Source organism: Callorhinus ursinus, unplaced genomic scaffold (genome assembly GCF_003265705.2).
Source record: "Callorhinus ursinus isolate GAN/ISIS: 27379988/994484 unplaced genomic scaffold, GSC_fseal_2.0 scaffold1, whole genome shotgun sequence".
NCBI classification, from domain to species: Eukaryota; Metazoa; Chordata; class Mammalia; order Carnivora; family Otariidae; genus Callorhinus; species Callorhinus ursinus.
In genome coordinates this window covers 93,839,321-93,854,858 of record NW_027397063.1, presented here as the reverse complement: position 1 = coordinate 93,854,858, position 15,538 = coordinate 93,839,321, and the positions used below count along the sequence as shown (strand labels likewise).

The window sequence follows — 15,538 nt, the reverse complement described above, 5'->3', positions numbered from 1 at the left end:
TATGAATTGGTGAAGAGCAATAGCAGAAATAAGGCAATCACTATGGAGATTAATAATGAGGTAATAATGATGTGCCTCATATTTTAATAGTGAGTAGAAAGTTAACAGAAAAGTAAGAATGGAGTGACATTAACTAAATGTCATACTTACAACCTTGTCTGAAAGAAACTTCTCTTTCCTTGCATTCTTAAAACCTTAATCAAAGCAAGTACTCATTAGGTAGGATTTTAATTTTACAGAAATTGAGGTTACAAAAAATTATTAAGCTTTCCTAATGGCATATATCTAACGAAATGTAATCCTAGGGGTGCCTGGGTGGCTCAGTTGTTAAGTGTCTGCCTTTGGCTAAGGTCCTGATCCCGGGGTCCTGGGATCGAGCCCCACATCAAGTTCCCTGCTCAGCAGGAAGCCTGCTTCTCCCTCTCCCACTCCCCCTGCTTGTGCTCCTTCTCTTGCTTTGTCTCTGTAAAATAAATAAATAAAAATCTTAAAAAAAAAAAAACAAAAACGAAATGTAATCCTAGGTGCTCCCACTCTAAAAAATCAGGCTTTTCCACGAATCTCGAGGGAAGAGTTACTGGACGGTAAACATTTAGGATGTCCTTTCCCTTCATGTTTGAGGTATATTATTTATTGTAAATTTGAGTTTAGGAAAGAAAAATAAGAAATCCACCACAACACTAGCTCACAGTGGTTGAATATCCCCACAGGGTCAGTTTAGAGCAAGGATCTGAGAGATCTGGAGTTGCTAGAATGTAAACTCCATGAGAATTCAGTCTGTGTTAATTATTGTTCTATCCTCACTGCTTACAACCGGACCTCAGACATACAAACTGAGTATTTGCTGAACAAATGAATCCAATAAAAGGAAGGGTAGACGGAGAAGTCAGTAAAAAAAGAGATAACAAGAGGTGACCCATGACCCTTAGGTAATGGAAAGTTGTCATGGTCCCTATTTCTCTTAAACTTCTTTAAAAAAAATAAAGCTTTATTGAGATATAATTCACACACCATACAATTCGCCCACTTGAAGTGTACAATTCAGTGGTTTTTAGTATAAAGTTGCACATAAATCACCACCACCTAATTCCAGATCATTGTCTTCACCACAAAAAGTCCATACCCATTAGCAGTCATGCCCCAAGGCCTGGGCAACTACTAATCTACTTTCTGTCTCTATGAATTTGCCTATCCTGGATATTTCACATAACTGAAATTAGAGAATATGTGATCTCTTCTGACTGGCTTCTTTCAGGCAGCAAAATACTCTCAAGGTTCACCATGTTGTAGCATGTAGCAGTACTTCATTCCTTTTTATGGCAGAATAGTATTCCATCACATGTACAGCCAACATTTTGTTTATCCATCATCAGCTGATGGACATTTGGGTTGTCTGGCTTGGCTATTATGGATAATGCTATAAACGTTCATGTACAAGTTTTTGTGCAGACACTTATTTTTAATTCTCTTGGGTTTATACCTAGGGGTGGGATTGCTGGGTCACATGTTCTAACTTCGAGAACTGCCAAACTACAATCCAAGATGGAATGCACCATTTTATATTCCCATCAGCCCCACATAATATTCAAAGTCAAAGTAAGGAACCATTGTACATCTATAGCGAATGGTGCTGCTTTATAATTTTGTCTTCAGTAAATTTTTTCTTCCTTTCTTCTTACTCTATCGTACTCCTCATTCTTGTGGCAAATCTGGGGGTTAAGTGAAAATACCAACATCCCTCTCTATCTAACACACACACAGCTTGCGCTGGCCAATCACAGAACCATATTCCTCTGCCCAAAATGATTAATTCAGGCATAAGTATGCAATCAAATCTTGATCAATCTTCCCTAGACTTTCACGAGAACTCTCACACAATTAATACCAGTTGTAGTCCTGGACTTACTGGGTTATGAAAGCTAATGCTTAAACTAATGTTGGGGGGGTTTCTGTTCCCTGAAACATAACTACATAGTATAAAATTCAGCTTTTTCAGCCTAAAGTTATCAGACTTAACTTTTAATACTAATGATCAACATGATGAAGGAAGAGTTTAGGGTATCCTTAAAGCCATTGTTCTAAAGAGAGCCAAAACATACTGGGTTTCATAGTTACTAAAGAACCAAGAATAATGTAACAATTATTTGAAAATATTAAGACTATATTTGCTTGCTTTTCTGGACCAGCAACAGCTGAAAGTGACCACAGAGGACCACCGTAAAGAGGCAGGATGGGTGGCAAAGAGGACAGGGTCATTTAATACAACCAAGTAGACGCTACTTGTAGAAGCTATCAGGATACAACTACCATTAACCAAACAAATTTATGTTAATACCTACATTAAGGAATCACAAAGACATGCTATAAAAACTAAAACAAGTATTAAGAGTAGATACTGAGCAACTAAAATTTTCATAAAAGCACAGGAAACTGAGATAGAATATGACTTGCTTTCTAATATTAAAAAATATGTCTACCACCAAATTATGAAACCCCACAAAATCTTAGAATTCTGACTTTTGTTAATAAAAATGTAGTTAAATTCCAGGTTTTTCAGAACACATTATTGAAAATGCAATTTATGGGACGCCTGGGTGGCTCAGTCGGTTAAGCGGCTGCCTTCGGCTCAGGTCATGGTCCCAGGGTCCTGGGATCGAGCCCCGCATCGGGCTCCTTGCTCAGCAGGGAGCCTGCTTCTCCCTCTGCCTCTGCCTCTCCCCCTGCTTGTGCTCTGTCTCTCTCTGACAAATAAATAAAATCTTAAAATAAAAAAAAAAGAAAATATAATTTATGTTAGGTTTAATGTACATTAAATTTAGGGCAAAAGTGACAGCTAATAAAATATTGGTCTAACAGTAAATAAACAGTAATAGAAAAAGCTTAGGTTTTAAGTAGTTAGTAGTTTAAGTATTTAGCCAGTCTTGTATTACCAGCATGTCTATGACCTTACCTCATTTTTCAACACAGGTACTAAAGAGTGTGAATCAAAACTACGTTCTGGTTAAGTTTACAATCTTGTGGAAAAACCATTACAAACTACATAAAATACAACCAGAATTACAGAAATGAAGTCAGAAACTAGTAATTTTGCCACAATTTGGTTGAAGCACATAGGAGAAAGGCTTTTACTTGAGTGCTAATGAACGGAAAAGGAAGCCTTCCCCAATTCATGTGATGTGATCTGAACTATGGTACACAGTGGTACAAAAGGAACAGCAAACAAAATGTTATTCTGACAGGGAACACAAGGGGTTATTTGGATATAATGAATGATAAAGCAGGCTGGAAGAAATAAAATGAGCCTCAATTCACTCTGTATATACTACATGCCAGGCACTATTAAATATTTAAATGGTTGAGAGAGATTTAAAAAATAAATGGTTTAGAGAGATTAAGTTAACTTCCATAACTATTAAATGGAGGAACCAGGGTTCAAATCCAGGTGTAAGTGACTCAATAGTCCACGTTTTTTAACTGTGATACTATAAAGCCTTTTAAGAGCTTTTATTAAAGTGATGGTCACCTCTTACAGAAGCAACACTAATAAACAAAGACAGTGGTTCTCAAAGCCTGATCAATAGGTCCCTGTGGGGATACTGAAACCTTTTCAGAGGGTCCATAGATCAAAACTATTTTCATATTACTATTAATATTTATTATGGTGCTAATATTTGCACAGCAATGAAATGCAGTGGGTAAACTACTGGTGCTTTAGCATGAATTAAAGCAGTATCATCAGGCTGTATGAGTACTCACTGTATTTCAGGTAAAAACAACAACAAAAGGCCAGTTCACTCCACTTAATGTCCTTGATGAAATAGTAAAAAATTACCTTTATTAAAAACCTTCCTTTTCTTTCTAAAATTTTGTGATAAAATGGGGATTACATATAAACTACTTCTGCAGCATATCCACTTTTGCAGTACGATGACTGTCTCAAGGAAAAAGTTTCTTATGATTGAGTTGCAAATTGAACTACCATTTTCTCATGGAACACCATTTTTACTTGAAAGAATGACTGACAGACAAATTATGGCTATTCAGACAGTGTCTGGCAGATGTTTTCAAAAAATGAGCAAACTGAGCTTATGGCTTCAAGGGAAACAACTTACGGTGTTTCTTGCTAATGATAAAATTTAAGCTTTCAAGTGAAAATAAGAATTTTGGAGAACCTGTTTTTACCACTGTGAGCTTCACAAATTTCCAATACTTAAGATTTTTCTGATAAACTATTTGATGACACTAATTGCCAATAATTGTGAATTTTCACTGTATAAAAAAGTGTGTCAGCATTTGGAAGATCTGCATTACTCTGTCAACTAATATTTTCCAAATGACCAATACATGCTGTTACAAAATCAGGCAATGGCAAAAGATATATTCCAAGTGCAAGACAGACCTATAAATTTTAACATAACAGAGTATGAAAGGCTCACTGATGTGGCTTAAGAGTCCATATTACAACTTTAAGAAACTACTATTTTGTGGAGTTACGATACAGTATCAAACAAAAATTTCCATAATTATCTGAAAAGGCTATTTAACACCCTCCCTCTCCAAATGCCTGTGTGAAGTTGGATATTCTTCATATACTTCAACCAAAACAGCATTACCATAAAGGACTGAATTCAGAAATAGACAGGATAATCCAACTATCTTTTCTGGCCAAACATAAAAGAGACCTCAAAAAAATGTTCTTTTCACCAAATTTTTTGGGTTTTAGAAAATACTTTATTTTTCATTAGAAATGTGTTTATATAAAATGGCTTATTTTTTTAGTTAATATTTTTTAAATTCTTAGTTTTAACTTCTGAAATGACAAATTTTTTTTGAAATAAGTTTTTTTTTGAAGATTTTATTTATTTATTTGACAGAGAGAGACACAGCCAGAGAGGGAACACAAGCAGGGGGAATAGGGGAGGTCTGGAGAAGCAAGCTTCCCGCCAAGCAGGGAGCCCGATGTGGGGCTCGATCCCAGGACCCCAGAATCATGACCTGAGCCAAAGGCAGAGGCTTAATGACTGAGCCACCCAAGCGCCCCTGAAATGATAAATATTAATAGAAACCCACAAACAACGCTCTTTGAGGGTCCCTAATTTTTAATAGTATAAACAGGTCTTCAGCCCCCAAAGCTTTGAAAACTTCTGAACTAAGGCCCTTAGAAGCACATATATATTGTTCTTATTTAGTAGGTGCCATATAAATATTGTTCTCCCATTAACTGTAAAAAAAAAAGGGAGTCTCCCCTAACCCTGTCTTTTACTAAATCTAAATGGAAAGCCTATAAATGTTTCTCTAAAGTTTAAAGTCCACAAAAGATACACAATTTCCAAAAATCTCTCTGGGAGAAAAAGGAAACACTTACTGAATACCTATTATACCCCATGGACTATGCTTTCACTATAATCTTTTAAGCAACTTTGAGACCTGTATCAAGGCTGAAAGAAGTTAAAAACAAGTAATATGGTATGGTATAAATATACAGACTTTACTTTGGACACATACCTGAATTAAAATCATTCCTTTAAGTGTGATGCTATTAAGTTACTTAACTCTAGGGATTTTTCTTCTATAAAATGAATAATTCCTATTATTAGACTGAGAGAAATGAGAATACAATTAAAAGCACATACAGTATGTGTTTCAGTGATAGTTCTTTGTTCCAAAACTAAACCAGCAAGTACCAAAATCATCATTCAAGATTAGACTGGACAACAAACTCTCGTTTCACCATTACAGTCCTTAAGTAGATGAATGCTGCTCCAGAAAACATTTGAAAATATTTTGAGGGCCCACAGTAACTATCAGATATTAGAAATCAATGCTTAAAAACTACCTACACATTTTTCTAAAGTACTTTCATTCTTTTAAAGCTAAATCACTCCTACAACTCTTCCCAATCTTGTAAATATATTCATTTGACATACTAGAGACTATGAAAAATGGAGACATTTTGATAGCTCAAAGAAAATTATCAATGAGGCAATTCTGAAATTGACTGCCTTGTAAAACCAAGAAAGCTGGCAGGAAAGCACAAAAACAATTATTTAATTCCTAACTATATTTCTATCAGATATTTCATACTGTCACATGCTTAGACTATTATATGAAAAATTAGACTGTAGTTATTTTAAGTATAGTAAATATGTTCCAAGATTTGTGATGAGAGAGGTCAGTGTCTAAAAGTTAACAAGACTTAATAGCTTAACAATGCTTTTCACTCTGTATAGTAACAAACCACCAAAACCATTTAACAACAACAAATTAGCTGATCAATTTATTAAATTCTTGCCAACCAAGCAACTGTTTTTTTCCTAAAGTTCAAGCTCACTGCATACTTTATATTGTGTGGACAATCACAAGTTTCCAGTCATTTAATATTTTATTATTCTTTTATTTTTAGGGTAAGTCTTTTTCTTAAAGTTGTGTTTTTATATCATCTAATTATTTTCCAACAATTTATGCTCTATTAGAACTTGGATACTCTCAGAAGTTCTATAAAAATCACACAGATTATTGGAAAGTCTACAAAAGAATCCCCCCCCTACTTTTAAAACATAAACTAGATGAGCTTTATTTGCTCTATTCTGACAAATATTTTATTTGAAGTTTGGTCACTACCCATTTCCTGTGTTGCGTTCAGTGTATCCTTTCTATGGTTACTTTTCTCAAACTAATAATGATGATCCTCTACCACACTACAAGAAAGCAGCCAAGCCTTGAATATCATCTGAGAATGCCCATAAATTATTTTAAATGGATACTGACATATGCCTTCTTTAACGCTTTTGTGTTTTAAGAACTTAGCATGACCACATTTTGGAAGAGCCAGAATGGCAGACTGACAGGTAAGAATGATTACCATTTTGAAAGCTCTGAATCAGTTTCAACTTCTAACACTTAGAAATTACAACTTCAGAAGGGTCAACAGTTCCCTGTGGTCAAACTGCCCTTCAATGAGCAATTACAGAGCTCTATGTTAAAAACTTTCCCCTTCAATTTTAAGTTAAATGTAACTTAAGCTCTGTATGGACACAGAGAAAAAACAAAGAGCCAACTGCAAACAAGGGAGTAAAAGAATCAATTACAATGAATCCTATTTAATGACCCTAACCCCCAAGCAGAAAAGCTAAAAGTGATAAAATGCTCAGAGAACTGCTAGGCATCTTCCTAACATTAACCCATTAATTTTCACAACACTCATGAAGCAGATGTCAAGTATCTCTACTTTAACAGACAAGACTGAGGGACTCTCTCAAGGTCACAAAGTTAGAGATCGTTAGATTACACTAAACTCTAGGACTTTGTACTCTATGTTAAATCAAACAATGTTAGATCAAACTGAAAAATGGTACAATTACCTCATTCTATATGTTGTTCTCTAACTGTACTGTCCGATAAGAGAGCCAATACCTTCACGTGCCTATTAAGCAGCTGAAATGTAGCTAGTCCAAACTGAAATATGCTTTAAACGTAAAACACAAACTGGATTTTGAAGACTTAATATGAAAAACAATATAAAATAACCCAATTTTTTTTACATTGCTGATGTTATACTGGTATTTTGGATGTACTGGATTAAATAAAGTTCACTGGACAGCAATGGCCCATCCTTTTTTTAAAAGATTTTATTTATTTGAGAGAGAGACACAGGAACAGAGAGAACTTGTGGGGAGGAGAGGGAAAAGAAGGCTCCCCACTGAGCAGGGAGCCTGACACGGGGCTCTATCCCAGGACCCTGGGATCATGACCTGAGCCGAAGGTAGACGCTAAACCGACTGAGCCACCCAGGCGCCCCAGGTCCATACTTCTTTACAAAAACCTCCCCATGAAACAGATGTCATCATTAAGACCTAAACCAAAAGCAGTATTTTCTTAGATTCTGTGGTAGCAAAACATAGCAACCATAATTGGAAGGGACGGTTAGGGGCATACTAAGTATTCTGAGGGACACAGCCATATATGTAATTAATAAATAAACAAAATAGGCCATTCTAGTGTTCTCTAAGGATGATGAAAGAAGTTGCTATCTCATTAAGGGTGTATGTGACTTTGAGTAAGTGAGGAGAAAGTACAATTTCCATTAGAGTCATGTCATTTCCTTAAATGAAAACATCCCTATTCTTTTTGTACACCAGGGTTACCAAAGTCACCAAGGATGCCCACAGGCACTATAAACGTTTAAAAAAAAAATCTGGTTAGTGTGTATTTATAGTTATTTTAAAAAATCATTTATTATATTGTTCTAATGTGGTCATCACAATCTTATTTTGAGTAAACTAATAAGGAATTCACACTAAGAGGAAACATCAATTTACCAAAAAAAAAAGGGGGGGGCCCCTTTACAACAGTATGGCAGTCCCAGAAAATGTTACACATAAAGTTACCATATGACCCACTAATTCCACTCTGCAGTATATAACCAAAGAGAAATGAAAACATGTCCACACAAAAATGTGTACATAAATATCCATAGTAGCATTACGCATAATAGCTAAAGAGTGGAAACAATGCAAATGTCCATCAACTGATACATGGATAAACAAAATGTGGTATATCCATAGGCTGGAATATTATTCAGTGTTATTTTTCAGCCACAAAAAGGAATGAGGCACTGTTATGTTTTTGTTACGTGTGTGAACCTTGAAAGCATTATGCTACCTAAAAGCAGTCAGTCACAAAAGATCACACATTGTATAACTCCATTTATAGGAAATATCCAGAGTAGGCAAATCTAGACAGAGAGTAATGGGGAATAGAGATTGCTCATGAATTAGGATTTCTTTTCGGAGTGATAAAAAATTTTCTGAGATTGTGCTAATGGTTGCACAATTATGTGAAAACACCAAAAGCCACTTTAAGTAAGTGAATTGTATGGTATATGAATTACAGTTCAATGAAGCTGTTTTTTTAAAAAAAAATGCAGCCAGAAATGTAGGTGGGGGGAAAGGATTTGAAATTTTCAAGCATCTATATAATTGCTATTTTGGGGGATTTTGTAATTTGTGTTTTTAAATTTTGTAATTCTTTTCATTCTAAATATCGATATTAGTAAAAATTTTCCTTCATCACATCATTACACAACTAGGTAAATTTAATGAAAAAATCATAAATTGTACATTTAAAGTGATCAAACATTGTTTGATTTGAAATATGGCATATGAATTACCTCAATAAAAATGTTAAAATTTTTTCATTAAAAAAAGGAGCACAGGGTAATGTTTCACATTAACCTTAAAACAATCACAGAATTAAGAACCACAACCCCAGATACTTAATAGATCCTCAAACTATGAAACCCACTAAAAACAACACTAATTACCTTAGAGATTGAAGGCTTTGTGAAAAGCCCAAAAAATAGTTACTATCTCAGTCAAGCAAATGCTCAAAGTTCAGAAACAGGTGATGGAAATTTCAAGATTTTAGGATAAAAAAGGACAGAGGGCCAATATAAAAAATACTACTTGACCACTACTCTTTTAAAAGCTAAACTCCTGATTCAGATACAGGATCCAAGTACTTAAAAAACAAACAAACAAACCCGATTTACCTAGACTCTTAAAACTAAAGGGAAAAAGTCTTCTATCAAAATTCTGTGATTTGTGTGTGTATGTGTTTTACCCACACACCTCATGTAGCCTAACCACCTCGGGAAGAGCTGTATCGAAGATACTGAAGGTTTTTTTTTTCACCCTTTTAAAATAATAAAACGTGATGGTGCCATTCCACAGCCCACCCCATCCCCCACTACCACCACCAGCAGGTGGAGGGAAAGGATACTGTAGACTAGAGGATGACAGCTTTGTATAACCCTGTGGACTTTATATATAAGAATGCAGCTGGTGGTCTCTCAGGAGGGGATAAAGAGATTTGTGAGCAAGCTGAAATAAGGGGTATTCTTTGCCTGGAAGAGGGCACACCGTGAGCCACATCTTGAATCAGCTATATCCAGAGTAAAACACAGGCCGCTGGAAGGCACTGTTAGCATCACCAGGATGGCCTCTCACGCCGGGGGTGTTTTTTTCAACGGAGAAGTTGACTCCTGTAGTTTGGATATTGGGGGGAGGCAGGGGTAAAGCGGGAGTCGGGAAGACCAGAAAAAATGCCTTTAAGTGGAGACGACTCGGACCCAGCAGGGGAAGTTCCGAGCCCCACTCGGTCGCCACACACTCGTCCCCGCACCTCCCACCGCCCTCCTCGCGGCGCCAGACGTCGCGGCCCGGGGGAAAGCCGGAATCGCCGCCGCAGCCCGGCCGGGGCAGCGCGGCACACGCACGCCTCCTCCGCACTCGCCGCGCCCGGCCTCCCCGCCGCGCGGCCCAGCCCCTCGCACCCGCGCCGGGCCGGCTCCCCGGGGCAGGCCTAGGCCGCGTCGGCCGTACCCCAGCACCTCGCTCCCGGGCGGAGGTGGACCAGGCCCGACACAAACTTCCCGGCGCGTTCGCAGAGGCGTCACGGACGGGCCGGCCCCCAGCGCCATTCCCCCGCGGCCCGGCGGCGGCACCCACCCCTACTCCCCACACTCGGGAGTCCCGGTGGAGATCGGCCCGAGGCCCACAGCCCCCACCCCTCCGGCGCCCCCGAGTTTACCTCCAAGTCGCGGCCTTTGTTCTTGAAATTCTTAAGCCGTTGGTTGTCCAGTTTCTCGTTGTCCGCCATGGCCGGGCCGGTGACTCCTTCCCCCGCCCGGGCCCCGCGGGATCCGCCCCAACCACCACGCCGCACCGACACTCCCAGGAACCGGGCCGCCGCCTGAGCTGCAATGCCCGCCGCGCCGCCGCTTCCTTCCTCCTCTCACCTGCCTCCGCCGCGGCCTACTCCTCCTCTCCCCGCCCGCCCCCCCCTGCCCTAACCCCAGCGCGACCGCAGCTCCGGCGAAGACAACTGCGGGGCCGGGCGGCGGCAACGGCGGCGGAATGTGCTGCCGGCTGAGAAGGGGGAGGCAGCCTCGATCTGAGGGCCCCGGAGCCGCGACCACGCCCATCACCGCCAGCCCAGTTCGCCGATTGGCCAACCAGGCTCCGGTGCGCTCGACCAATCAAAAAGGACGATGGAGAGCGGGGGCGGAAGAGAAAACGGAAAGGGGAAGAGAGCAGCGTTGGGAGGAAGGGCCGGAGGACTAGAAGGCTGGGAGGGGCGCGGCGGGGGCAGGGCGGGGAGCGACCACGTGCCTCCCGAACGACGGGGAGGAAGCGAAAGAGAATTGGACAACTTGAGGGGAGGCGGGGAAGGGGGGAGAGGCCCGGGAACGAGTTGGTTTGCTCTTGTTGCCGCGCCGCCCCAGACCTCTGTATTCCAGGATGGAAGCGGAGTTAAAGTATTTTTTTTTTCCTCCGGCGCGCCTTCTCTTCTAGGGCATTGCTTGCGCGCTCCGTTGGCTTTACAGGAAGTAGGAGCTGCACCTTGGCTCAGTCCGGGTCCGGGCACCCCCGCCCCCTCACCCCCAAAGTCCATTCCCAGGCTGGGGGTTCCCGCCGTTTGACGGCCGGGCCGTGGGGCGGCCCGCAGGGGCGACGTGCGTTCGGGAGTCGCAGCGGAAAGCGAGAGGGACCGTGGGTGGGAAAGGGAAAGGACGCATTAGGCAAATCTGATTCATCCCTTCAGACCACGTCCCCACAACAGGTAGGAACTTGGGAAGCGCTGATGATCCGGTGATATTGTCTTTTAGGTATTTCGTTTTAGAAAGTTAAAGAAGTTACTTGGCCACAAAGTACTAACTTCTGGAAGGCGGGGACTGTGGCACCTGACATAATAATGTAGTATTGTAACTGTTGAGAAAGAAAATGGAATTCCCAAGGATATACATTTCTATCAGGAATATTATTACTAGACGCTGAAATAAGCTACGGAGGAACATGTTCAAATATTTCAGAAAAAGGGGGAAGGAAATGGTTTTAAAAATATATTTATCAATTAATACCTCCTCAAATTTGCAGGGAAACGAAGTAGGCAGCAAAAAACTCAGATCGGAAGGAAAGGGGGCGGTATAGGAGCATTGGGTGTGTTTAAATTTGGCGAGGCATGGGGATTTCTTTCGGGAACTTTTACTCCTCGCCCGCCCCCTTCCCTCCCACTTCCTTGCTGATATATATACCTTCAAAATTCTCAGTACTTTGTATACTTTCAGCCGCCTAGGGAAACAAGCTGTACCTGGAAATAATTCACACTGAAGGTTAACTGGAATGTAAATTCATTGCCAATCTTAAAATATAAATGAAATTCATTCTAGATCCTATTCTCCAAAGAATAATTTAATTGAAGTAACACTGCACACTGCAGCACTGATGTTTTCAAAATAAGTTTAAGAAAATTCAGTTGAAAAGATGGGGAGTGTGTGTGTGTGTGTGTGTGTGTGTGTGTGTGTGTGTGTGTTCCACCATCATGGATTTTTGTTATGAACAGGATTCTAGAAAACAAATTACTGGTGAATTCCCATCCTATGATTAGAAGTTATCCTGTCAACATGCATGTATAGACGAATGTTTTGTACTTCCTGGTATAAATTCCGTGTTAGCTTTCATGATGAAGTTTATAAAATTGTCTATCATCCTGTGTGATTATTTCTCCCAGCTACAACTGGTTGTCTTTGGTAGTTAAAACAAAAACTTGAGTTTCTCTGCAGAATACCCCTAAGAGTAGGGTGTGATCACAGTTACCCAGAGAGAGATGCAGTACAAACAGGAAATAACCACAAAATGATTTAGTTTCTTTTATTATTATCATTTAATGTCTTTCTAAGGTCTTTCTCCCTCTCTAGACAGTAAGTTCTCTGAAGTCAAGGAACATGCTTGTTTTGTTCTCTATCATGTATTCAGCACCTAGTAGTACTTTGCATATGGTATACACTCAGTGACTATTTGTCGTAGAACCTGAATCTCAGCTCCTTTGAATATATGTTCCATAAGTTAAAAAACAAGCCAACACTTTTTGATTAAGAATGTGGATTAAGTTGTTCCTGCTTTTAATTTACACTGGGTCCCTTCTAAGAATTCTTAATTTTGTATCATGCTTATTCCAGGGGCAAAGTTCAGGGAGTAGATCAGACATAGGCTTCAGGGCAGACCCCCCAATATGTTTAAAAATAGTTGTGACATGCTTCGCAAAGTGGAACAATTATCCTTAATTATAATGCTTAGGTAGTCTGTTTGCTGGCCTAAATTTTTCATTTGAAATTATTACTCCTGTTCTGTACTTCCGGTTCTTCCCAGATAAAACATATATCAGAAGGGTAAAGAAGTTCTTCCGGGAGTTGGTAATAGCTCTATATGCAGTTTGGCAACCTAACTGGCAAGATATGGTAGCTCTAACTGTAGTTAGGAGATTGCAGAAATTGAACCTGCTGAACTAAGGAAGTAAATGGCAGCCATCAATACCATTTCAACAGATTTTTTAACAAATGTTTTTTGTGTATATGAAATATAGTTATAATCAAACTATAAAACCTACATATGACACCTGTTTTCAAATAGGATATTCAAGGTTAGGTAACTTCATATCCTGACTTATTACTACTTTAGTATAAGAAAACTCTCTAAAATATGGAGATACTCGCTTTCAATGAATGTGTCATGAAATTCTCCTCTTGGTCACTTTTGGAATAAAGAAACTTTCTTTGCTTTGCAGCAGAGATTTGTGAAAGGATTTGTGAAGCTTTACACAGGTTTTAGTTGATCAAATGTAATTTCAAAAAGAATTATAATTGATAATTCATTCAAGCAGTTTGGAGTATTCTCATGATACATAAATTGAAGACTGGAGTGTTTCTTTAATCTATAATATGGATCTTATAGTTTCTGTTTCTGTTTGGGGAATTATGTATGATTTCTTGAGCAAAACTGGGTAGTATATGCTGAAACAGGAAGCAATTTTATATGTTGCTAAATCTTAACTAAAATGTAATTTGTGGGACGCCTGGGTGGCTCAGTTGGTTAAGTGTCTGCCTTCCGCTCAGGTCATGATCCCAGGGTCCTGGGATGGAGTCCCACATTAGGCTCCTTGCTCAGCAGAGCACCTGCTTCTCCCTCTTCCTGCTGTTCCCCCTGCTTATTCTGTCTCTCTGTATCTCTCTCTCTCTCTGACAAATAAATAAAATCTTTTAAAAAAAGTAATTTGTGTTTTTTATAGCTGGACTGGTTTGTTTTTTGAGAGAAAAACATTGGACCTTTGGTAGTACACCTTTATTTTCTTAGGAAAACATAGCCGGTCAGAATAGGGGGGCTTCATTTATTCCTCTTTATTGCGAGGACTTTTCTGACTTACAACTTGAGAACTCTGGAAAAAACTACTTCTTTACTTTGACTGAAGTTACTGAATGGTAAAAGATGATGAATTAAAAAGCTAGCTGTGGGTTTTAATTTGATTGAGAGAGATGAGCCACACAGTTTTTCTTTAACTTAGTTTTTTTTTTTTTAAGCTCAGTTTTGACTAATTAATGGGAGAAAACTTGTAATTCATGGGTACAAATCACTGATGACTGGGTCATCTCTATTTGTATTGCTACCTGGCAGACATGCCTAGATTTTCTAAAGCTTTTTTTACTTGCTTTTTATTTGGGCATAAAATAATGTTTTTAATTTTTAAAACTACAGAAGGAACCATTTAAAAGCCAAATGATCAAGAAGATTGATCATGTGACTTAGAGCAGTTTCAAACAGAGAGTTCCTCAGAATCCCCCAGCGTTAGTAAATGTTTGTTTAAAAAAAAAGGTTTTCTTGGTCTAACAATTTTAGGAACTTATAGGTGGTGGTAGTGGGAACTTTAAGACATTAGTGTTAAGCAGAACACTATTTGGAAACTTGAAACCAGTGAGCCCACAATGATCACTATCATTCCTCAATTAAAAATTTTTGTGTTAATAGCATCAACTAAGGATAATGACTTACAAATTGGTAGTATTTCAGAAGTTTGCTTGGAGATTAGTTCTTTGAAATATGTCCATAGGAACATGGTCATGATTAGCGGGTAGGTGTTCAGGTTAGCCTACAAAGGCTTAGTTAATCTATAAAGGACTTACGTGAAAATCACAGAGCCTAATCACATTATGTGGCAGTATTTACATGCGGAAAGTATTTGGATTTGCAATTTTGATCAGGAAGAGCACATCTCTTATCTTTACCTCTATGCACCAGGAATTGTGTTAGGTATTGAAGTTATAAGGATTACGATGTTCCTTACATTAGAATTCCATGCATCAGACATTCTGCAAGTTCATACCTTACCTGGTGTTATGGGTGCCTGGCCTAGCCTCTTACCTGTCAGGCTCCCGTGGTTTCCAGTAGCCTACACTAGTAAAGAGGAAGCTTAGGATTCCAGGACTGGTAAATAGGAACTGGGGGTGGATGAGGTAATAGGCCCAACCTCTTGCCCCAATACTTCTCAGTTCAGGTAAGCTCCCTACTCCTACTTTTTTTTTTTTTACTTTTTATTTCTAAATAATTACAGATTCATAGAGTTAAAGATGTATAAAGAGGCCCTACCTGCCCTTCACTCAGGCCCCTCCAATGGTAGCATCTTGTATAACTATAGTACACTATCCAAA

At 39.2% G+C, this 15,538-nt stretch overlaps 1 protein-coding gene and 1 long non-coding RNA gene across 5 annotated transcripts in view; one reads left to right on the top strand and one right to left on the bottom strand.

Annotated features, from left to right (window-relative positions):
• The window catches only part of KPNA4 (karyopherin subunit alpha 4), a 57,449-nt gene extending 46,515 nt beyond the window's left edge, over positions 1 to 10,934 (bottom strand). The window contains exons 1-2 of one of the 3 annotated variants that reach the window (XM_073897961.1): positions 10,591 to 10,934; positions 9,905 to 10,042 (exon numbers count right to left, since the gene is read on the bottom strand). In XM_073897961.1, coding sequence (XP_073754062.1) covers positions 9,905 to 9,988 — 84 coding nt within the window. In that variant the 5' untranslated portion in view covers positions 9,989 to 10,042; positions 10,591 to 10,934. The remainder of the gene's footprint in view (positions 1 to 9,904; positions 10,043 to 10,590) is intronic. The other 2 variants (XM_025879630.2, XM_025879620.2) reach the window with 2 other exon arrangements.
• Positions 10,935 to 11,232: 298 nt separating this feature from the next.
• LOC141373690 (uncharacterized) overlaps positions 11,233 to 15,538 on the top strand; it is a 42,132-nt gene continuing 37,826 nt past the window's right edge. For both annotated transcript variants that reach the window (XR_012379939.1, XR_012379940.1), the window contains exon 1: positions 11,233 to 11,622. This is a non-coding gene — a long non-coding RNA (uncharacterized lncRNA). The remainder of the gene's footprint in view (positions 11,623 to 15,538) is intronic.